The sequence below is a fragment of the Empidonax traillii genome, unplaced genomic scaffold (genome assembly GCF_003031625.1).
Source record: "Empidonax traillii isolate 1590-97213 ecotype Southwest subspecies unplaced genomic scaffold, ASM303162v1 scaffold134:size1062425, whole genome shotgun sequence".
Lineage (NCBI taxonomy): Eukaryota > Metazoa > Chordata > Aves > Passeriformes > Tyrannidae > Empidonax > Empidonax traillii.
In genome coordinates this window covers 368,607-393,401 of record NW_020955327.1, presented here as the reverse complement: position 1 = coordinate 393,401, position 24,795 = coordinate 368,607, and the positions used below count along the sequence as shown (strand labels likewise).

At 43.2% G+C, this 24,795-nt stretch overlaps 1 protein-coding gene across 1 annotated transcript; it reads left to right on the top strand.

Annotated features, from left to right (window-relative positions):
- The first annotated feature begins 12,450 nt into the window (after positions 1-12,450).
- CAVIN2 (caveolae associated protein 2) lies at positions 12,451-23,084 on the top strand. The gene is made up of 3 exons (XM_027883753.1): positions 12,451-12,873; positions 20,442-21,955; positions 22,031-23,084. Exons 1-2 carry the CDS (start codon positions 12,481-12,483, stop codon positions 21,234-21,236), a joined length of 1,188 nt encoding a protein of 395 aa, XP_027739554.1. The 5' UTR covers positions 12,451-12,480; the 3' UTR covers positions 21,237-21,955; positions 22,031-23,084.
- Positions 23,085-24,795: the final 1,711 nt, after the last annotated feature.

The following is a 24,795-nucleotide window of genomic DNA, read 5'->3' as shown; positions in this document are numbered from 1 at the left end:
GGTTCTCTCACTGGCTTGATCTGCCCTTCTACGTCCCTGTACCTTTGGTTGCTCCATGGAAGTATTTAGTGTTTCTAGATAAGATTTTTTTTTCCTGGTGCATACCAACTGTGATGGTTTGGACTTGGCTCCCTGCCAAATGCCCGATCCCCCCAGTAGCAGCCCCTCTCTTCCCCCCTTTCTACTTCCCCCAGGGCAAAGGAAAAAAACTATGCGAATTGAAGAACCCAAAAATCAAGCTAGTTATACAAAAAAATATACTTTATGTATATTACAGTTAAGATGCTATGTACACAGCAAATGGGAATCCAAACACCCCCCGAAGGGATAGAGAAAGGGGAAAAAAAGGACAAAAGGAAACAAAAAGGGACACCGAATAGATATGCGCAATCAAACCCGAGAACTAGTAAAATAACTAGTAAAACAAATCTCACCACATCCCTTAGAAAGCAGGCTTGGCAGAGACGGTCAGCACTCTCCAGGCTTCCACGTGGCAGGTCAGTGGATGCTGCAGGCCTCAGCCTTAGATAAGCGAGACCAATGCAGGGACCCACTGTTCCCGAACTCCAGTGGAAGAGAAGAAGAACCAAGGCTTCTCCTCCCTTCTTATTTATACCACAATTTACATAAAAATCGTATGGAATACTGGGAACACTGCCCCTTCCTTGGTTACAAACTGGTAACCAGGGAAGACCTAGATTAAAACCACCACACCAGCATACTCTGGTGACAAAATATGTTAACCATAGCATGGTAAAGCAGCAAAACTAACAGCGCTACACAACACTATCCTTCACCAAACTAAGGCACACCATCCTGTACTAAACTTCTGGTCCCATCACAAGAGTGTCAGACATGGATTATCCCTGTGTCTGTAGCACCTTTTGTAGCCATTCTCTGGAGGAAATGGCAGAAAGGCAGCAGCTCACTGAGCAGCACTCACAGAGAGAAAATAACTCATGCCAGAAGAGATCTTTGGTGAGATCAACTATGCACTTGCCATCAGCCAGGATTTGGTGTCTTGCCCCTAATGAAGCACCACATACTGACTACACCACACTGCTCCCTGGTTCTCCTGGCACAAAGAAAATTATTAATACTAATATAGTAGGGCAAGGATTTGCAAAAGAAGAACACATTATGGCCTCTGATTTTGTTGGAGAATTTGGTAACAACCCAGCAGAATTTGGTAATAACCTTTTGTGATGCCTAAGACTGACCTGGTCAGCTGGTGACACCACACTGAGCTTGATTAACACTTTTGATGAGAAAACCCTGAATTCAGAAATAAATACTTCGAAAATGTTTTGACATTTTCTCAAACTTTGTTTCTTACCTTGAATTCTCCTAGAAGGGCACACACAATAGATTTTAGACATTCTCTCCTTATCTGGTAGTCTCGCTTTGTAACTAAAGGAGATATTTCCTTAAAATGCTCTTAAAATTAAGTGCTGAAAAGCCTCTGCAGACAACCATCATCCTTCACAAACAAAGTGTCAGGGGACACCAGCTAGCTCTTCTAGACACTGCTGATGGTGAAACCTCTCCTCCCACCCTGTTTGGAAATTCCCACGTGTTTTAATGCACCTGGAAAGACTTCTGGAAAGTGGTGTTTGCCCTTTAAAAGTAAAAACCTTTCAAACCTAAAACATAATTACATGGATTTCACATGAAGTGACACTGGTAATACGCTGTTAAATAGAGATGTGCAAGCCAACAGACAAAAATGTTGAGATCAGAAACCAACTAATCCTAAGAAGCCATTTTTACAGGAGAGACAGAGGAAAGAGGGAGAAAGGGAAAATAACCATGGTCTGAATAATATCAGAGAGTAAGTAGTGGGAGGTGCAGAATTAACCTGTTCCTAATTAATTACAAGCTGCAAGGCAAAGGAAATCAGCCAGTTGAGAGCAATTTCAGCGAGACAGGGATTTCAACACTTAAAATACTTCGGCTGTCCTTTACGAGCAGAGGAGGAGAGGAAGGGAAGAGGCTGATGTCAGGGGAGGGGGGGTGAGATGGAGCGGCGATACTGCCCTGGTGCACCAGGCACAGCCGGGGCTGAGCCGGCCAGCTCCGGAAGGACCGCGTTCCCAGTGACGGCGGGGAAGATTTCATTACAGGATGTAAGCCCGCAAGATAACGATCAGCAAATGCATTCTAAACAGGGTTACTCGAAAGGCAATCAAATTTTTGTAAGAGGAAAATTATTCGGGAAGTTGGACTTCAAAAGACTTCTTTAACCTCCTACAACCTAGTATTTCATATGCTCTTACACTCAGCCCTTAATTCTTTAAATATCACCATATTTAGTAACAGGGAAAGATGTAAAGTAATTTGCTGAAGGTATTCAGGGGAGAAAGATTAATTTTTTTTTTTTTTTCAGTCTGGAGCTGCACTTCTCAAATCACTCACCAACTCACTGCAAACCTCCTGCACCATCCCTATGGAACACACCTTAAATGCCACTTGGCCAGCAGCATTTTTTTTCTTTGTTCCTTTTTTTTTTTTTTTAAACCACTTCATTTTTATTAACACCCACATCTCAAGACTGAGAGCTCTCATGGATACAGGATTCTCACAAATGCGGATATTCTCACAAATGGCGTAGAGAGGATTCGGGTGGAGAGCAACGCTCTGCTCTGTTTGCCTGGTCCTCTCAGACCTCATTAAAGCTGCAGAAGGTGCAGACCTGCTGTCTGGCACAATAATGTTGAATCTGGGAAAATATACATCTTTAAAGAACGCTGCTTGCTTCTTTAGATTGTGCTACCTTGAATTACATGCTGTCTCACTACACAAAACTGTTGACTGACGTGACAATAAACAGGGGAAAAATACTTATCAGCGTTAAAAAAAAAAAAGAAACAGATGAAGAGAGAGGATGGGAAGAGTGCTATGCCTTAATGCAGGATTTAGCTTTCCTTTTTTCCCTTACACTTCCCATTCAGCTGAGTGTTGTCCAAGAGCACAAGATAATTTTCAGAGTCCCTTAACTGGCATTTTTCAACACAAATCAGCTAAAGAAGCCAGTATTCCCATTCATATTAGTCCTTGTATTTGCATGTAGCTAATTTACAACAGTCAGCTTCTTTCTATCTGTGCATGAAGGTTAAAAGCTAAATAGCATTGAGAATCACACTACAGCATCTTGCTTGCCTTAACCCACTGGGGTATCCTCAGATGCCTGGAGATCAGTCAGGAACAAACAAACAAACCAACCCGCCGTAGCACTGTGAAGCAGTACACTGCAGAATAGTTGCTATGATGTCTAGTGCTAAGAAACAGAGTTATTAGTGAAGCTCTGAGGTTGGGCAAACATGTTTAGCAGTCAGGAACAGGCTTGTTTTGTTCTTCTAAATGTAATCCTTTTTAGGGCACACTTCACTAAAGTGAAATGCCAATAAAATTTTTTTTTTCCTTTTGGGGCCTATAGGTTTTATAAAAGGCACTTTATCTAAGGAAAAAGAACAAAAACAAAAACCTGATGCTCTATTTCTTCAGTTACAACTTTCCCCTTTCACGGTCTTCCTTACTCCCATTCAGTATTGGATTTGTGGCTGTTCCTCCTGGCAAGCAATGAGGAATCTGGAAGGGGAGATTCTATGGAGAAAGCGTGCTAGGAGAAAAAGTCCTTCCCAGATGAAGATTGATTTTCTCTGCCCTTCTTTCAGCAACCTCCAATGCTGTCGGAAGACTCAGAGGGGAAAATCCAATAGGACTGTGCTAGCAAAAATCCTACACTGAGGAAAACCCTAAGCTATGTGAGATTCCATGTTCTCCTCCTGTGCCCTAAACCCCCAAGCTCCCTCCATCATCCCTTTCTATGTGATGAAGAGCAGAAGAGAGGAATCTCCACTCAGGGGTAGCTGTGGGACCCAAGGACCTGTCTGTGGTTGGCACTGGGCAGACAGGGATACAGTTGCCACTCAGGAGAATTTTTAGTGAAATGATTCAAGCAGCACCCTGTGGGTATGAGATCAGGAAGAGAGGTAGTTGAAAAGCAACGGCATAGCAGCTGGTTGGTTTGGAGGAGTTATTATGGGACAGATTCTTACATATCTGGGTCATCACATCCATCTCAACTGTGTACTAGAGACAAGGCCATTACTCTTCAGCAGTTCCTTGGTGGCAGACAGGAAATGCTCTGCAGGTCCAGACCAGTTTGTAGTGCACTGGTCTCCTCCTTAGGGTACCCCTCATGACAGGGACTAATTGATTCTTGCATTGGCAGAGTGAGCAGAGATCTCAGGGCTGATTTGACCCACAGCAAGAGGGCAGCCTGAAAGAAGGCTGGGATACCACCAGCTTTCCTGCCACATCACTTCTGCAGCCACCCAGAGAACAGAACGTTCTTTAATGATCTTGTTCAAACACACTCGACAGTGCAAAACAAACCAGACTCTGGCGAAGGCTCAGTAGTAGCTGAGTGCACCCAGTGCAACTGCTTCACCATCCTCTCTCCCAGGAGGAGTAACCTTTATGTGGCTGCAACCCTGGACTGAGATTACTGTCTGAGAGATCTCCAGAAAGCCTGTGGACAATCACTCCTTACTAGATAAAGATCCATGACCTAGAATAAACCTAAAATCTTTGTAGGGAAAGACATACACCCAACTTCACAGAGGCAGCAGCCTCCCAGTGCATCTGGTGCAGGCAATGGGGAACTCTCTCAGATGACAGCCAGAGGAGGCACGCAGCACCAGGGTGAGCTACAGGCTGCTGCAGGGCACAAGCAAGTGATCATCTGAACCACTGAGCAGCACCATGGGATCAGTTCTGCAGCCAGTGCATGTAAATAACTCCTGGTGAACTGTGCTCGGGTTAAAAACCAAGTTCACCGTGCTCATGGCTTTGATTTGAACATGGGTTCACTGCCTGTAACCCAGAGCATGACAGCACGCCGGATAGCAGGTCTGAAATCCTTGGTGCTTGCTGCATAAACAAACTAATTTGCAGCCTGACATTTCAGCAGTGTCCTATGTAGATGATTTCCTGCTTATTCAATACTTCTGAATAAAAATGCTTAATGCCTGTGAAGCAATAAGTAAGGTATTAATACTGTGCACCATGGATGCTCAGTACCTGATTTAACCTTCTTTTTTCTTCTAACCTCAACAGGGGCTCTGAAAAATATGCAATTTTTTTTACAACTAAGTTAATAAGTGTTTTCAATCACTGAAAATAATTACTACCAAGAACAGACAGCAGTATGCACAGGGCATATAAAAGCCTGTGAGGGGAGAGAGAGAACAGGTGAGAGAGAGAACAAGAGGGAAGGAGAAAAGATACTGTCAAATACCTCAGAGTCTTCCAGCCTAGAATTCTGCTTTTCACATATAAACAGATTTCAAAGTATTCTTCTGTGAAGAGGAAGAAACTCTGGAAGTCCAAAATGCACCCCACTTTTTGGAGGCTCTCTGACCCCAGCTCTCCCAGGGCCCTGAGGGGCTGGTTTCTCCCTGGAGCTCTGTCAGGGCACAGTTTTCATAACAAACTCGCTGGTCAAGATAAAAGTTCAGTCTTGTTTTTTAATAATTTGATTTCAACAGTTTTTCATTTACCAAATTCACACCATTTTCAATACATTTGGGGGGATTGTTTTTCTTTCCTTCTCCTTTCACTACCTTAAAACAAGCACGCTAGCGGTGACCTCTACAAAAGGATAAAGAAAAATCCAAAATGCTGAGGTGGGCAAAGGCCAACATTAAGGCCAGCTGGCCCCTGACAGACCTGTTTGACTATTTCCCACATTGTTATCATGCTCAGCCCCAAGAACCTCGCCTTGGCCAGGTACTCAGCAATGAGCTCTGGGACGTGCACCCGGAGTCTGTTGTTCTTTCATCCTTTTCATGCCATCATGTCCCATCAGCGCTGTTCATCAGAAACAGTAACTCAGGTTGACATCATTCCTACCAGAGATGGGAGCTATTGAATTATCTAAGGACAAACCTAAATACTAGCTTTTAAAGGATAACTGATCTACTAAAAGCAAGTATTGTTTTGGACATGCCATGTCATATTTCTCACGCTTGGCTTCGCATTGCACTGTTATCTCTTGCCATGTCATCTGAACAACATGAAGTTGCATGGCACAACATGACAGATGCCTCAGCAATGAAGAGAGACACTCTCTAGATTTCAAGTCCATTATAGCTCCTCTCAAATAAAATATTCAAAGGATATGAATGATGCTGTGTCTGCAGGCCAAAAGAAACTCAGGTTTCCCAAATTATCTGCAGAAAACAGATCTCCTCAATTCACCTACTTTTCACATAATTAATGCTCTGCTTCCATTAAATGTTATTTCATTATCATCTTATTCCAAACAACTTGATTACAAAGTAAGAAAAGCTCTTCTTTCAGCTTTTTTAGCTATAATAACAATTCTGGATAGAGATAGACTCTTTTTAAGCACAATACTGATCATAATCCCTGATTTACTGCTGGAGAATCTTCCCCCCATTAGGAAGAGGTAATTACTACTTCTTACCTTGGGTAATCTCCATAAAACAACATGAGAACACTCTGCCATTCTTCGCAGGAGCAGCCCATCCTTGTCCTTTCCAAGAAGATTGCTCTCTTAAATGTTCCTTGAGAAATTCTAAAAGACAATAAATCATTAAGAAAGTATTTTAATAAAAAGTATCCTAGAAGTAAGCATCCATGTGTATTCCACTTCAAATTATTAAAAGCTTTCTGATTTTTATTCTCCTTGAGTGAGAAGGAAAGAGAAAGCAGAGAGGTTATCCTGGCTGCCACTGAAAACTACCTCCTCTTTTTCCAGAGATTTCCAAAAAATGAAGGGGTAAATAGCTCTGTTTCCATTCATAGCTTCTGATCTGAAATTGGGGAAAACAAACAGCATTTTCTTCCAAAGAACCTGGCACTTTTGACGGAATTTAGAACACTGGTAAGTATTTCAATCACACCTCCTAAAATCCTATCTTCCATTTTTTTACCAAAAACAACAACAAAGCCCCCTCTCTCAAGCTCTGGCTCCCTGGTCCCTGTGACCTTGATCTTCACAGCCACCACAAAGGCTTGGCTGTGGGAGCAGGTTTTGAGGATGAAGCTCGTTGTCTGGTCCAAAAGCATAGCCAGTTCCCTGTGGGTAATCATGGCCCATCCTGCAGATCCTGCCATTTTTCATGTGCTTTTAATATCACCTTCATATCTTTTTTTAATGGAGCTGCTCATCCTGCTCCATGCCCCACATATTTGCTGGAGGAGTACAATACACTGGCAAGTCCGGTCTGACTGGCCATATGCTGTTCAATTTGTAACTGCTGGTGTCCTGACCTCGCTTTTGTCCAAGCTGCTAAAAAGTCCAACTGAGCAGCTGAAATATTCTCTTTTATCTGAAGCTAAGGAAACTATTTTTCCCCCTTTCACAAAACTTAATTTGCTTTAAAAAAAAAAAAAAAAAAACAACAAAAAAATAACCCAACCAACCAAACAAAAAAACCCACAACAACAAAAATGCAGTTTATAATTGTGCTCCATTAATGTCTGAGGAAATACACAGAAAATGCCTGGCACATATGGTATTTTTATGTGGCTTATTTTTTTTCCTTGTCTACAAGTCTGCACAGAATCATTACTATTTGGCGCGCAGCAAAAGGAAATCTCCTGTGCACAACATGATTTAGTCTGGCCGATAAAGTGGAAGTGGATTTCTTTGTTGCATATAAGTTCTGCTGGATACCATTTGCACAGGAGAGTAAAACTGCAGTTTCATGTTTTTTTATGATGATACATTTCCCATCAGACAGCCACATCTCCCACTTTCCCCAAATATTAAAATTTCTCCCAGCAGTGACTCTCCAAATTTCCCATTCTCACATATTGGCTCTCCAAAGACAGTTACTCTCGTTTGCACAGAGTTGCCAGCCAGGAGCCAGGCACTGGGGATCCTTCCTGCTGGGAGTGGGCTGGATAGCCACTGGGACAAACAGAGTCCTTGCAGGGAGGGCTGGATGCCCTGCCCCCCAGGGACAGTGCTGCAGGACGAGATGGTCCCTTCCTGGACCCTCTTCCAGCCAGTGTACCGAGGATGCTGCTGCATCCTCGTTCTGCAGCCCCCATGTCACCAACCTCCCTCTCTTCCAGCAGAAGTCCCAAGCCCCACATGCTGCCCAGATTCCAAAGCACCTTGAGCACAGGTTTCCCTTTGCTCACCTCATGTTAAATAGCCCGTGTACCTGTCACACTGTGTGCTACCCCCCGGATTGTCTCCCTCACCTAAGGAGCTGAGAAGCAGGAAGAGATTTCTACTCCCCAGCTCAATGCTTGCTCCTAAACACAAAACTCCACATCTCATCTGAGATGCTGATACCTTCTCAAAATGTAAGTACTAGTAACTATTGCTAAAGGAGAGGCCATCCACAATCCACTGCAGCTAATGGCATCCATCAGCAGAGCTAGGTGAGTTGTACTGGTCCAGACTGGCTGCCCAATGCCAGAGACAATGCATAAATCAGTCTCTGCCTCTCTAACCCATTACATAATCTTCTCTAATGCTTTCAGAGCACCACACAAACTGGGTGCTGCTGGTGAGACTGGCTCATAACAGAGATATAATTTTATTAAAAACAAACAAACAAACAAACATCAAAAGGGTTGATGGACTAATTTCTCTGGGCTATGCTTCTGGAAGAAGCAGCCTGTGGCTGAGGCAGGAGATGCCTTCCACTGGGACAAATCCCGTGAGCATTGTTAGCCTTGCTGCCCAATAACACAAAACTCACTCAGTTATCACACATGTTTAATGAACCAGCCAGTCCAGCCTCCATTTCCCCAGAAGCTTTTGACCAGCTTCAAACAACTCTGGCTGAACAGCAGAGGTTCCACGGGCATGACAAATGTCACTGTGACAGATGGAGTAGACCATAGGGAGGGAAATGTCACTGTGACCCAGCAACAGCCCTCAGAGAAACCCTTTATCAAGAGGCAACCAAATTTCTTGTCTTCATCTGCCTGCTGGGTGCAGACACTGCTGGACCTGGTGCCAGCAGACACAGGACCACTTCTTCCCATTCCATGTCCCATCCACATTCTCTTTTCTCCCTTGTCCGGTCGGAGCAGTCATCAGCCACCTCAAGTCACCAGCCTTCCCATGCTGGGCTCTGCTCCCTCACCTTCCACAGCTCTTCTCATTAGCCAGCCCTTCACCTTTGCAGTTAGATGGCCTCACACTACACCTCTAAAGTCACTGGTAGCTTGGACAATAAAATTCAATAAATTGACGATGACCTGTATGGTCCCTGCTGTTCTTCCCTCCCCTATTAATTCCTTTCTCCTTCCTTGCCAGTCATATTGTTTTACCTATTACTCCATGCCTAATAAATTATCAGTAATGCTCCAGCATCAAACATTTATTATCCTGAGCACCACGTGAGTAATGAGTGACTTAACCTCCAATTTTTGTCCGTATAATTCACGCATATCGATTTTACATGAAAAGAATTCTTGACTTACATCGGATGACCCTGATAAATTTAATCTCTTTAATGCTTCTTCTTTCTAAATAAATGTAAAATGTTTTCCTCTAGAAAGTTTCTCAGCAGTAAAAACTGTATTGAAACTTGGCAAAAAACCTCCTGCACTACTCTGCCAAATTAATCAATAAAATTTTAAAAAAACCACCTCAAAACCCTGCATAAAAATTCTCCTATTCCTCCAAGCGCTGGCAGCTTAGCCAGTCTGACAGTGTTGTTACAAATGTGACAGGTAATCAGAGCTGACAGCTGGTGTCAAAACCCACAGCTGGAATTTAGCAGCAGACTGGGAGAGGTACCAGTTTGGGGCCATCTTATTTCCTGGTCTCATCACCCCTCCTTTCCCCGCAGTGTTACCTCAGGGCTGGTGATCCTTGCAAGCAGTAAGGCTGAGCAGGGAGCACAGGGGCAACACAGCACTTGCCAAACCACAGGGACCCTGAGGAATCCTCTGTTAAGGGTGCCAACGGGCCTTGCAACTACTTCAACACTGCTGTCCCTGGCTTGGCTTTGCTGGGTCAGAGGACTAGCCAGGAAACCACACCTGAGATTTTGTGCTGGTTCCCATGGGGTGTCACAGCTTTTCCGCAGGATGCACACAGGGCTGGGAGTTTTAAACGCTCAAAAACCTGCAGAACCTTTGCAGGAGGCTCGTAGCAGGAGCCAGGGGAGTGTTTCTTTAGATTCCAAAGGCAGCATACCTCTCTTCACCACCACACAGACATGTCAGGTACAGCAGAAGGTTGATGCAAAAAGGGCTCAGGGAGACAGGCTCCGAAGTGCAAACCAGAGACAGTCTGGAAAGGCAGCTTGGCCAGCAGCTGGGACCACAGCCAGACCAGGGATTCGCCACAGCTCATCGAAACCGAAGAAAAAATTCACTTAGAAAATTAAAAAGTTATGTTGCTACAGGGAAGATATGTAGCTGGGCATGGACGCAGCTGAGTTGCTCCATGCCAGAGCAAGGTGAGCTACTGCTCTCTACAAAAATGCCTCCTCCTTGCATCGGCTCCATTGTCTCAGCCAAAAAGAAGGGAGGAAGAGAGGAAGCAAGCTGGGCAGGATCCTGTGCTGAGAGGGGCAGACACCAGCAGCCCTTTGGAGACACGAATGTCCTAGGAAGGGCATGTCAGGTAAGTGCTGCCAGGGAGAGCTTGTGGAAACAGAAGGGTTTTGTTTAGGTTGTGCCTTTAAAATATGTCCACTCCCCTCTCAGCCTGCATATTTTACAGTCTCAGCATACTTTCCCCGTGCACAACTCTGGCAGACTCAGTAATTTTTCTTTTTTTTTTTTTTTCCTGAAGTGAACTCACTCACAAATGCATTTTTCAAGCTCCCACAACTTGAAGAATAGAAGTTGCTGCCTGCAAAAAAAAAAAAAAAAAAAAAAAAAAAAAAAAAAAAAAAAAAAAAAAAAAAAAGCAAGGACCAAAACCGGTAACATCGCAGAACATTCAGGGGCTCAAGCATGTGGTGTTTGAAATCTGCATAATTCTTCAGTCATTGATTTTTATGCCTTTTCATGGTAAAATGATGAATTACTTTTTTTCTGTGTACAAAAGAAAGGGCAGGGATCATGGCCATTTGGACCCCAAAGAGAAGTTTTTCATCTACCGGATGCAAGAAAATCATGAAGGAAGAATATACAGCCAAATATTAGAAAATACAATACCCAAATATTAGAGTTCTATATACCCAAGCATCAGAAGCATCTGTGTTGCAGCAAGAAGTCCTGTTACCAAGTAAATATCAAGGGCAGAAAATAAAAAGAAATTGACTGTGCTTGAGAAGATCAGAATATGGATGAGCTACCCAAGTTCATGAAACTTAGCAACATTTTCCCTGATGATAACAGCTTATATATTATTCTGATCAAACACCTTAGTATTTCTTAATGCCAAATAGCTCCTTTTGGTGCCACCACACCCAGTTTATCACTATTCCCCCATAACAGCCGCTCTAACCTCATGATTCTTTTTTACCGAAGAAACACTGGAGAATCCAGTCAGAGCAACTAGAGTGCCCAGCCAATTTCCACACCACAAGCAGTGAATCAAATCTCACAGCACTCCGTCCTCGAAGTAAACATCCCATGCAGCACCACACTGTTGTTTGGGGTTTTTACTAAAAAAACCCAGAATAGAATAGGTCATCACATAAATTATTGTAAAAAAATCTGTCATAATAACAACAATGATGAGAAAAAATATTTACATTAATAAAATACCCCCCCAATCTAGTGTTGCATGGGGTGCTCACTCAGTGGAAGGAGTGATGTGATATTTGATTCACCACGTGTGAATGTTTTATAAAGAAAGTAATTATTATGACAATTATTACACATTACTATCAGTAGGTTACTATCAGTAGGTTAATATAAGAATATACTAATACTATATTATTGTGTATTGTTATAGCACATTAATATGTGATTGATGCAATAATTGATATATGGATTACGGTAACAATTTACTTTTTAAAAAGCATGTTGATATACAGTTGTCGCAATAATTATTATATTGATTATAGCAATAATTTAAACACTTTTAATTAGTCTTATTAGTCTAATTCCTTCAGATTATACGACAAGCCTACACCCGCAAACTCTCTCCTGGACCATCACACCACCAACAGCTTTTTCTTCCTCCCTTTTTCCCAGGCGCCTCCGAGCTTTCCTCCCAGCCCCGCTCGCATTTCGCGGTATCTCCTGCCATCTACTGATGCTTGCGAGGAGGCAACTGGTGGTTTTCGCCAAGTGTGGGGCGAGAATACACCCCTGGCCGTTCAAAAAGGGAGGTGAGACGGGACGCGGGGGAGGCACCGGAGTCCCGGCCGCGGTGCCGGCCCGCCCCGGGCGGTCCCAGGCTGCCCGGGGCGGGCCGGGGCCGGGCTCTGCCCGAAACCTCCCCGGGGGAGGAGGAAGGCGCAGCCCTTAATAGCGGCTCCAGCAGCCGCCGTCCCGTCCCGTCCCGGCGCAGCCATGGGGGAGGCGGCGGGAGGCAGCGCGGTGCCCCCGCTCCCGCCGTCGGAGGCGGCCGGGGGGCAGGTGAACGCTCTGACCGTCCTGGCCCTGCTGGAGAAACTCGTCTCGATGCTGGAAGCGGTGGAAGGTCAACAGCGGCAGATGGAGCAGAGGCAGCGGGGTTTGGAAGGGGCGGTGCGGGGCATTCAGGGAGACCTGGGGAAACTGTGCCGCAGCCACGGGGCGACGGGCGAGGCGGTGGAGAAGCTGCTGGAGAAGTCTCGGAAGGTGTGCGCACACACCCGCGCCGTGCGGGAGCGGCTGGAGCGGCAGTGCGACCAGGTGCGGCGCCTCGAGCAGCACCACGCCCAGCTGCTCCGCCGGGACCGCTTCAAGGTGCTCATCTTCCAGGTGAGAGGCTCCGCGGCCGCCCCCGCTCCCCGCAGCGCCGTGAGGGGAAAGCCCACCTCTGCTAACTCCTCCCAAACCACGGGGAAAGAGCTGACTGTTTTGCTAACTCTTGGCAAACTTGGAACACAGAGCTGTCTTTTTGCTAACTGGGGAAACTTGGGAGAAAACCCCTCTTTTCGTCTGGGCAGACCTGTGTAAAGAGTCGTCTTTCATACTTGGTAAATTCAGGGAGAAACGCCCACTTTTACTGTTGGCAAACATGGAGGGAGTATGTTTTGCTAACTCTTAGGAAACCTGAGGGAAAAGCTGTCTTTTTTTTCCTCTTGCAAACTTGAGGAAAAAGCTTTTTTTTTTTTTCCTAACTTTTAGCAAATTTTGGGAAAGAGCCCTCTAACTCTCTAACTCTTGGCAGTCTTGGAGAAAGATTTGTCTTTTGCTAGTTCGTAGTGAACATGACGAAAGAGACCTTGTTTTGCTAACTCTCAGCATACCTGGAAAAACAGCCACCTTTTATTCACAGCAAGTGAGGCGCAAAAGAACCATCTTTTACTCACTCTTGGCATACTCGGGGAAGAGTTGTTTTGCTATGTGTTTTGAGGGGGGGTTAAGTAAACCTGAAGGGCCCTTATTTTTTTTTTTTGTAAACTCTTGGCAAACTTGAGGAAAGAGCCCATTTTGCTACCTTGGAGTAGAAATGCCACTAAAAACTGCCATTGCATCTGCCCTCAGAAAGCAGGAGAGGTGCAGTGCTGCAGCTCCCTGTCCCCTCTTGCCCTGCTTCACTCTGCGGGCTGATCTGGCCTATTCAGGGATGAGCTACAGATTCAGATTAAAAACTCAGCTTCCTGGGAGTCCATCCAGTGATAGCGGCAGTTTGCATATTTTCCCCTTTTTAAGCAATGGTCTGGGTAGAACATGCCGTGAGCTTTAACTAAACACAGGACATGACTTTCACATATTTAAAAAAAATAAAGACAGACCTCCACAAATCACTGAGGGAGGGAAGGAGAGCGAACATGGGGCGGGAGTAGTCACAGCTCGGGCACATCACCTCATGCTAAACATCTGGGCGTTACATCTGTCAGTCACTAACTCTGCTCCTTGGGTTGTTGGGGTTTTTTTTCCTATTTAACCCATCCCAAAACAACAGAGTGTAATGCCTAATTTTTAAAAGCTGGCAGGCCTGGTTAGTGCACAGGCAATTCCCCCAGAAAGGAAGCCCCCACCTCCCTCCTTATTGTTCTCCCAAATTACAGTCCAGGCTTGTCAGGCCAGAAGAGGAGGAGCCTACAGCATGTTTCCACCCCAGAAGGAATGTGGAAATTATTCCAGGGACTGGGTAAATTAAAAGACACATGTTCTCTGCAGTTCTGCAACTAATTTAAGATCCATTACTGTATGTCAAAACACTGCCATCTCCCAGGCCCCGCTCGCTAATGACTGGCTCCCGCCTCCAGGTTCAGAGACCTTGAACACTTCCCACAGGGTTGTGCATCACCGAGGCCAGGGGGAAGGCAATTTTGTAACATTTCTGCTACCTCTGAGTGTGAGAATGAAGGCCTCGCTGTTGCAACAAGTGTCTTCCTCCAGGTGACATAATGCAGAGAGTAAAGACAAACTCTGTGAGTGTGGGACAGATGATGTTACCTCGGGTAGGGCTCTCCAGTGGCAGCAATTTGTAGGCACTGGGTGAAAGCACCAGTAAAACTCACCCAGAAGGGTTTGAGAGGTAAAGCAGTGTCTCCACAGGGAAGGGCTGGCTTTGCTCGTTTCCTGATACTAAATAGTATCCCAAAGCTAAGGCCTATTTAAACCTCTGAACCTTGCATTAATGCTGGGTCGTAAAGTGCACAAAACCAAAACAACACAGGCCTGTGTTCAAGACCAAAAGCTGAAGAAAATCCACTGCTTCTCCACTGCCCATCACTGGGCTGGTACCTTTGGACAGCAGATCTGTTCTTCATTCTTTTAAGGGGATTTAGGTGACTCTATTCCCATCTCTCACTGGAAAATATGTTGCCACAGTGTGGGAAGATGAACTTAACCAATCCCAAGCCAATGCATATAAGGAACGCAAGTTTTAAAAAAGAAACACTGTAGTCAAATTCACTTTAGAAAAAAAAAAAGAAAATAAATCAGCTGTCAACTGGGAATTGCTCCTGAAGTGGCCTGCTCCTAAATGGCAGCATGGCCGTCTGGAAAACCAGGATGGTTGGCAGAGCTCCCTGTGGCATGGGAGAGTGGCTGGGGTGGGCTGCGCCCAGGGCTTTCTCCAGTGGAGGCTGGGAGGAGCTGGGATTTTCCAGTGGGAAGTGGCTGCACCCAGAGGGGTGGTGGGTGCTTGCCAGGCTGTACCCATATGCCTGTTCCTGACCTGGACAGGTGCCTTACCTGCACGCCCATGTCCTTGGAATCTCCAGGCAGGATTTCCTTTCAAGCTGGAGGGACAACCTGGTAGTCAGCGGGGCCTCTACCTTGCTAGGATAATTGTACAGAGGAAAAAGCAGAAGGCTGGCTGGGTTTCTGTCCAGCCCTGCACAGGAATCCATGGAAAAACAATTGCAGGAAGGAGAAGTCACAGCGCTGAAACCATATCGATGCCAGATCTCTGTAAAAAAAAAAAAAAACAAAAGGGAAATCTGGATGTATGAGACTTCTCTTCAGCTAGGGGATTCTTCTTTTCCACTGAAAAAAAACCAATCCCAAACTTCACACAGCATGTTTCTCATTAGGACCAGCTTCTCCAGCTTAAGAAGAGAGCTCAATATGAAAATAAAAATACACATTTGTGATTCAGTTCTACGTTCACCATATACCCTAAACTCCCTCATACTTGGTGGGAGCACTGAGCACAGCCAAAACACACGACTGAGCTCCAGCTCCGCATTTTATGAAACCATGCTGCCACGCTCCAGCATCAGCTTTCCCTCAGCACACACACTGAGAATGAACTGCGTGTAGAAAAGTTCAGCTATTTACATATTTGCCATTAAAATGCTCTTAGTTTTCTCTCCCTAGACTGCATATATTTCTTTAATTGGTGACATATTTTAAGGGAGCTCCATTCCAAGCATTTGAGGATGAAAAAGTTTATTACAAATGACACAGCAATTTAGCAAAACACTGAAGTGACTGTTTTAAAAATCCTTGTTAAGCTTTGGCATTGTTCCCCTCTATTTTGTTCTTGCCACATGACCAGCTTTTTGGTTCTGGTTTGGTGGGGGTTTTGTTTGCCTTTTTAGCTGCAAAAGCAAAATGCAAGATAAAAAAAGCTCATGCTTAATTTTTCAATTAAATGTCATGTTTACTCGTTAAATGTCATGCAAATGGGACAGATAAAATAAGTCAAAATTGCAGCTTGGGGTCAAGCACACTAATATTCAAGTCCGTTTCAGATGCTGTTGTTGGGAAATCCTTCATGTAAAATGAAGCAAGAAGAGGGCACAGGAAATTAGCCATTTGATTGTATCTAGTTGTTTGGGTCACTGCAATAATCTTTTGAAAAAGCAACTTCAAACTCAAAAACGAATAAGTGAGGGAAACAGAAGAATTACAAGCCAATAATGCTATTATCTAACTACTGTGTTTCCCACTGGAGCACTGCAGGGAGAATACTCTGCTATTGATTAACGACAAAATTACCTCTCATGGCTTGACCCAGCCGTGCCGTGGCAGGTCAGGGGGACGGTGCAGCCAACGCCCCAGCCTGCACAGGACGTGCGAGTGGGTGGGTGGCAATTTCCTCCTCCCTCCCCGTGGTGACATCCAGGTCTGAAGAGCATGTACTTGTCCAAAGGTGGAGCTATAGCTGGCTTTGGAAGAATTTGTCCTGTTTTGACCTATTTTGTGAAGGAAAACAAGTTTTAGACTAGTAATCATTTAGGCATATAACAGCATCTACAAAGTACAGAGGAGCCCGGACTGCAAAATGCCATCTCCCCTTCTTGAAGGTCATGGCCTCCTGCAGCCAATCTAACAAGAATTCAAACCAAAGCACACTGATTTCCCCCATGCAGCATCAGAGATTCACCACTCCTTCAGTAAATTAACTGTCTGTTCATTCAGGTAATCCAGTTTTGTAAGTACACTGTTACGGATCTTATTCCCTTCTGGTAAAGGATAGGGATGAGATTATGACCTGCAGAAACTTCCCAAGAATGGCCGATCAAAGCCACAGGGAAGGCACTGATTTTAACTATGCAATTATTACTAGTATTAACTGTTTTACACAGAGAAATTCCACAATTCTATTCATCTCCCACATGGAAAAAACAAAATTCAGGAGCTAGCTACCTACAGTCAAGCCCATCTGAACAAAAAAAAAAAAAAAAATGCAAGTGCTGTTTTTGAACTCAGATGTGGAAAATACAAAGATGTATTGCTTTCTTAGAATTTTAGATTAGATCAGGAAGAAAAGATCAAAGTTCTACCTTTTTTTTGCATGGAAAATAGTTATGCAGTTTGTAACAGCTGGCATTTTTCAGTGTATCGTTCTAGTCTTCCTAAATGAAATACCAGACTGCTTGAAAAATGTATCAAAACCAAAATACAGCTGTCATAGAAACTTGTTAGACCAAGAACTTATCAATAGCCCACTTACAACATGTTATCAGTAACCATGTTTGACATAGAAATGTCTGTTCCACCACAGAGCATTCCTTCTATACCAGCCTTGTATTTTCAAAGCATTTTACTTAATTTATTTTCATTTGCATTTTAATAGTTCCTGTGATCCTAAGGTCTTTTAGAAACATGGCATAGGAAAGCATGTCATTCCCATTTTACAGGAAGACAAATAGATGCCCAGAGGCTGATATTTTCCAGGGCCTTGCAGGAAGCTTATACTTGTGAGGTGATTACTTGAATGCCAGTACTGCCTGATAGTCAAAGACCACTTAGGATCTGCTTTTAATTGAATAATTCTCTCTTTATTATGCAGTATATTTTTGTTTGTTCTTTTTTTCTTTATAAATAGGGTAGTTTGACAGTCTCTCTCCTACTCAGTCAGAAATTTGATAAAAATTGAAATCAGATCTATGTCCATATTCTTCTAGACTGCATGCAGTACTTCAGTTTAATGTAAATAACTGTAGACAGAGCTAAACTGACCTTGAGAAAGGCTGCACAGGCTCATCTCTGGCTCAGATTGCACTGGGATCAAATCATATGACACCACTTTCCTAGATAAAATACTTTAAAAGTTACAACCCATCTTTACTCATTAAAATCAGAGCTTTCTATAGCATTCAGACACTAACACCTGAATGTTCAGATGTCTAAAATTGTGTGGGATTACCTAGGTTTGGAAAGAATGCTCTAGACGTGAAAATTATGCTTTATACTGAGTTTTCGTGCTCTGGGGAATAATTCAAAGCTGCACCCTCTCATGTAATCCACATTTCATTAACTGCAGTGGAGAGAAAATATAAATACTTGTCCAGCAGTTACAGCTGGTTTCACTTAAAGCTGGTGCAGGTTTCCTTTGTTTTGTTATCTTGGTCAGTGTTGCTGATAGCTGCAACAACATTATAGGTGTCAGGAGAAGAGTGTGGGCTTTATTAGATGTTCCAGTGCAGGCAGGGGGCACGTAAAGCTTTGTCCATGCCAGTGTATCCAACTGAGGCCGCAGGCCCAGAAAGGTATGCAGGAACCATAAAAGTAAAGCATATACAAACTGTCAAACAGCTATCCATTTCTTTTATACTTTTCATTATTATATCCTTGAGGGATATTAATCAGCATACTTGAATCAATGTGTGTGTGATTATATAGTGTGTATATACAGTATAAAGTAATTCTGCCCATCTACAGTGCATATTATTTGGTTCCAGAAGGGCTACAAAGTAGTCAGTGCTACTTTGTTTTTAACAGAATTACAGAATCAATCAGGCTGGAACAGACCTCTGAGATCAAGTCCAACACCACTATGTCAACAAGACTGTGGCACTGAGTGCTGTGTCCAGTGTTTCCTTAAACACCTCCAGGAGCAGTGACACCATCACCTCCCTGGGCAGCCCATTTCAATGCCTAATTACCTTTTCTGTGAAGAAATTCTTCTTAATGTCCAATGTAAACCTCCCTGCTGCAGCCTGAGGCCATGTCCTCTTGTCCTGTCAGTGGTTGCCTGGGAGAAGAGATGGACCTCCACCTGGCTACAACCTCCTGCCAGGTAGTTGTAGAGAGCTATAAGGTCCCCCTGAGCCTCTTCTTTAGGCTAAACAACAACCACGTACAACATCCTCATACAGCCTTGACAGCAAATTTAACCCAGGGCACTGTTCTCTGCAGTGATCACAACTGTGTGCTCAGTCCTGAAATAATGAGAATGAACTTGGAAGTGTATATGGCCTTTCTTCCCCTTAACTGTACACTCAGGCCCACTAGGGACAGATCTGAGACTATTACAACTGTTTCACTCAGCACTTACTGCTTTTTGTATCTAAAGATAAATATGAGGGGGGAGGGCGGGGGGGAGGAAACCCTTCCAATCCATGTGGCTAAGTGAAATGGCATGTACACTCTCAGAAGGTGATAAAAACGGTAATGAATAGAGACTATGCTGATCTAAGGCTCAACAGTGCTGAAAGGAAAAGGGAGTGTGCGAGGAGCCTCATTTTCTTTGCAGGGCAGATGCGTGCAAAACCTACCACAGAACAGAGTGTTCATTGTGCTGCATCTGAACTGCTCGGGATAGCAGAGCTTCTGCACTCCATAGTTGCAGACACCCCTCATTATGAGTTGCAGCTTCTGCCCTTCTTTAGCCTGTTTTGTTTCCAGAAACCTCCTTTCTTTCTATGTCCTTTCTCCGTACTTTTCCTGTTAGCCAGGAGTGACTACCAGGGTTTTCTGTGTGGTGTAATGTCTGCTTATTTCTGTATACCATAATTTTTTATTCTTATGTTTCAAGGAGTTGTTCTATTGATATTTTAATATTTACCCACCAAATTTACTAGCTTCTTTTTCTGTAAATAGCTTTAAAATAGGATATACTCTAAACATCATGGACTGCATGGTGACTTAGTATATCAACAATCAACATACATTTTTCCAGAGATACGGCAAGAGGGCTGGTTGCATTTGCCATCTGAGATACCTCCCAGATGCAACCAACATCTCTGCAGAGATATTCTCAGTCTTTGGCTGGAGAAACTGAAAGCTCTGTGGGGTTATGTGACTTCTGTAGGTCTACACAGGGGTCTGCAGTACAACTCCTTTAGCTACCATACTTTACCTTCTCCCCAGGGAGAAGGTGTACAACTTTACAGCTAAACTCTTACTAAAGAGCATCTAATTTAAATGACAAAGAATGGGATTTCCATCCTTCATACATTCCAAGTCACTCTGAAAGAGAAATCTCACAGCTCATTAGTCTTAAACTTTTACCATATAATGATTCAGTGGGCTTTGAGTGGCTTGCTACTGGTTGAATATACTAAAATAACAAGAAATGTTCAGCTTTCTTCATCTCATCATTGGGAGGGGGGGGAAGTAATTGTTCAGGGTTGTGCTTTGGTTATTAAATATGGGTCCCAAGAACTATAAAACTCAAATACTGTCAATATTTTCAGGAGGAAAATGAGATCCCTGCCAGTGTTTTTGCAAAAGAGCCTGTTCCTAGCATTACAGAAGGGAAAGAGGAGCCTGTGGATGAGAACAAAACATTGGAAGAAACCTTGCACACAGTGGAATTGGGTTCAGATGATGAAATGTTTCATGAGGAAGATGATATGGATGACAGTGCAGAGGAGAAAACAGAAGAATCAAGAGCTGAGAAACTTAAAAGGTCCAGCCTCAAGAAGGTAGACAGCCTCAAGAAAGCGTTTTCCCGCCAAAACATCGAGAAGAAGATGAACAAGATCAGCACAAAGATTGTGTCACCTGAACGGAGAGAAAAGATCAAGAAATCACTTACTGTGCATCATCAGAAGTCCTCTTCTTCGAAGAGTTCGGGTTTCAAAGTATCTCCCCTCACATTCGGCACAAAGAAAGGCCGCGAAGGAGAAAACCCTGCAGAAGCCGAAGACAGACCGTCGGAAACTGCAAGCAATGACCAAGCTGAGAACGAGGATGAAATGTCCTTCGCCGACATGCACTCAGATATGACACCCACCACCTCGCTGACCGAGGAGGGCAAAGCAGGGGTCGATTCTCTAGAGCAGGAAGCCAGAATGGAAGGGAAAGCCATGATGAACAACAACATCGAGCTGTCCATTGTTGAAGATGACGATGAAGAGTATGGGATGCCTCTAGAAGTTTCTAGCCAGAAACTGTATGATGAAAGAAACAACCCATTTAGTGGGGAAATGGAACAAGAAGAAGAAAAGGCCCAAGCAGCTGTCCTGCAGGTAGACCATACAGCGTAATCATCCTGAGCCCTCCTTCACCTTCCAGCTATGCACAGTTTTACTGAGGCTAATAACTAGTTTCAGCTACACAGGCAGCAGCAGCAGCAATTAAACCTCTTTCATCCTATTCTCTGCAGTGGTAATTTATTGCATTGTGTTGGAATGCAGAGTAAACAAAGTCTATGTTGCTCTGCTGCAGGCCGAGTCACCGGTGTTTATGACATTAGAGATGCTGCCAACTGGTGTAAGAGACTAGAGGGAAGAGAGTATGTCTGGTGGAAGCAAGCTGGTCAGCTGGCTTTCTTACACTTAAGGTCAGAGGAATGCATGGAGAGTAGTCAGAATTTAAACATTTCTGTTCTCTTTTCTTCTCTTAGTATTTCACAGCACTGTGAGTAGTTTTGTATGTAAATGTAGAAATACCAATGAGAACATTTGATTTCAGTTTCCTTGCCATGCTCCGTGAATATTAACAGCCTCAGTAACTGTGCATACGTGTAGTTTGTTTGGGACTTTGCTCCACAGCACTGTAGGACTAAAAGAGCAGAGTACTTAGAGGGCGAAGCAAAAAATTTGGTTCCATCCAGTGGGGGAAGATTTTTGCCAGTAGTCTCTCTCTACTCAGAAGAAATTACTGTGTTTCGGTGGAAACAAAAAGATATTTTTCAATCTACTAGAGTTATGGAAATATATTAATGACAAGCATGAATGTGCGATCAGTTGCTGTACCTCTAAGGGTTCAGAAAATGAAAAAAAAAAAAAGAGGAAAGAAAAGAAAAGGAAAAAAAAAAGAAAAGGAAAAAAAAGAAAAGAAAAGGAAAAAAATAGGAGTTTGGTAGAAACATGAAGATAGTCCGAAGAAAGTCTGAAATGCTATGAAATGTAAAAAGAGCAAAAACAAACCCCCACAATATTAAATCTATCCTCCCAGCTTAAAGTATATATACTCCGATAACACTAGTTAATTCTTAGTCTTTTTAGCAATATAATATCAAACTTGACACCTGCACAACTTTGTATCTCAGAGTATTTTGAAAATAGCATAATTTATCTTTTTACAAATTATTTCATATATAGAGTTATATCTACACAGAAGAGTTAGATAATTACAGGGATGTAAGGACAATCATTTCAAAAAGGTGAAATACCCTTTCAGGTGTGTCTAAAGGGAACAACGTCTTATGGATTGAACTTCATGGCAGGGATGAGTTTACATAAGTATGAGTCTGCAGAGCCACAGGATTTGATTCTCTGCTAATAACTTTCATCAAAGTCACCTACCTACTCTCAAAATTAGTAGTCTGTAATTTTTCAAGAGTAATTGAAAATGAGAGGTTGCAAGGTAATCTGTTCACTATGAATGTTCATTCCTGTCACTTAACAAAGGTAAGGGGGAAGGGAGGAAAGGGAAGCACAATACCCACAAGTTACCTTACATCCTTGGTTGTTTATGCAGTGGGTTATTTTTATTTTTTTATATATATATATAAAAATTCTACTGATGCTTAACATTGCACTAAAAGGTTGCTTCCTTCAACTTGTATTTAGAATCACGAATTACAGGGGAAATGAAAACTACAGCAGAAATACAATTAGGAAATAATTTACAGGTATTACTCCTCAGGGGTAGTATCTGTAACCAGAAAATCACACTGGAAGTTAGTCAGTAAGAGCTTAGTGTAGGCGAGTACTATTAAGAGTTAAGCTCTTAAGTCTATGGTATCATATAGGAGATACTGTTTCTAAGAAAAATCATGGTATAACTCGTGCAGCTATGTTTTTATTTTGTATTAACTACAATGGATTTCAATAATTTTTACTTGTAACTAACTACAAATATGACAAATAAAAGCATAATATAAAACACAGCCATGTCAGTGTTTGGGAGCAGGAGTCTGAAAAGCTGGCAAAGATGAAATTTAAAGGTCAAGCAGTTATTACTTCAGTTCATGTCCCCACTGTACCTATACCATTTTCCTTCTTATTCTATGCTGTTATTTAGCAATTCAAACACCAGTGCTTTACTTTCCAGATACTCATCAGATTTCCAGTCCATCTAAATGTAGTCAGGCTCTTTCCAAAATCTCCTAGCTCCATCTGCATTTTTTTAATGGACTGCAGCATACTCCTAATACTTTAAATAGTCCTGAAAGCATATTTATATTGAAGTCTATATTCTGTTTATGCACACAGATAAACTCATGTCTTCTAGAGTGCCACATAGTCTTTAGCAGGATTAATTTTACTGACAGACCAAAGAAATCACGTTTAACCTTTATGTAGCAGCTGTCAACCTCCCGCAGCCACCAAGCACTAACCAGGAACTCCAGCATCATGTTTACATTTCGCTTTCAGATATGCCCCCGTTTGTTTGTCCTGCTAAGCTTTAATTCAAACAATACCCCTGGCCATGCTTTATCCACTTTTAGAGATGCTGAAATGAATCCCATGCACAGTGTTCTAAAAGAGTATTACAGTGCCATCCAGTAAAACCATTGGAAATGCAGATACTTAGCATCTGTGAGAATTAACTCAAATATCCACTTCAGAATACAGTACACACACAGCCATCAGATGCAGGACTAGAATTAAACATTTTCTCTATCACAAGTGCACATTTACAAGGGCAGGTGGGTCTGTAATCCTAACAAACAAAAGAAAGCATGCTTTGCAAGACAGAAAAATGTTAACTCAGGAATGTCTGCTTTTGTCCTATCTTGTAAACCAGAGGATGAAGCAAGCTCAGGACCCCAAGATGTCCCCCAAGCTGTTTCTTCCCCTTGCCTTCCATTCTCAAGACCTGACTGAAAACATCAGTCTGCAAAACTTACTGTTTCAGGGAGACACAACATGGGACCAGCAGCACTGTATTCTTTCAAGTATCTCAAGTATGTGCCTGGATCTTGTCATGGTGGCAGATGTCAAGCATATGCACGGGTATTCCATGATTGTGCTGACAGGTTTGTCTACATAATTATTTTTAAAAAAAACTTGCTTGTTTATGCTTCCTGACACAGTAACAGTGAGCTCCAGTTGTACCATTATTTCTTGGAAGACATGCACAGATTCAGAGTTTGACCTCCACTGAAATCGGCGGGAGCTTTGCACAAAGAAAAAGGGCGTGATAAAGCCCTTATGGTATAAATATTTAAACTAGCAGCACTTAGCTGCTGCTGATACTTCCATTTTCAATGACAGAAAACCAGCTGACATTTCTGTGCCCTTTTAGGGGAAAGAGCATCCCGTTGACCCCCCACATGCTAATGCATGAGCCAGCTCCTCTGTGAAAAGGCACAGATACGGGTTTTCTGGACCATTCACTGTCAAATAAGAGAGTGCAGGTCTGACTGAAGCATGTTCTGTCTCTAACAGACAGAAGAAAGGGAAGAGGAAAAGAATCAGAAGGCAAAATGTACTTGGATAGCCCTTTACACTGATGCAATGAAAACCCTTTGTTACTGTAGGCTGTAATGCCAAAAAGCAAAGTGACTGATGACTGATAGCCACACACTTGAAAGAGAGGTAAGCTCAGAAGAATTAGTGAAGTAATGGCAGAATGGCAGTTTGTTAGAGGGCA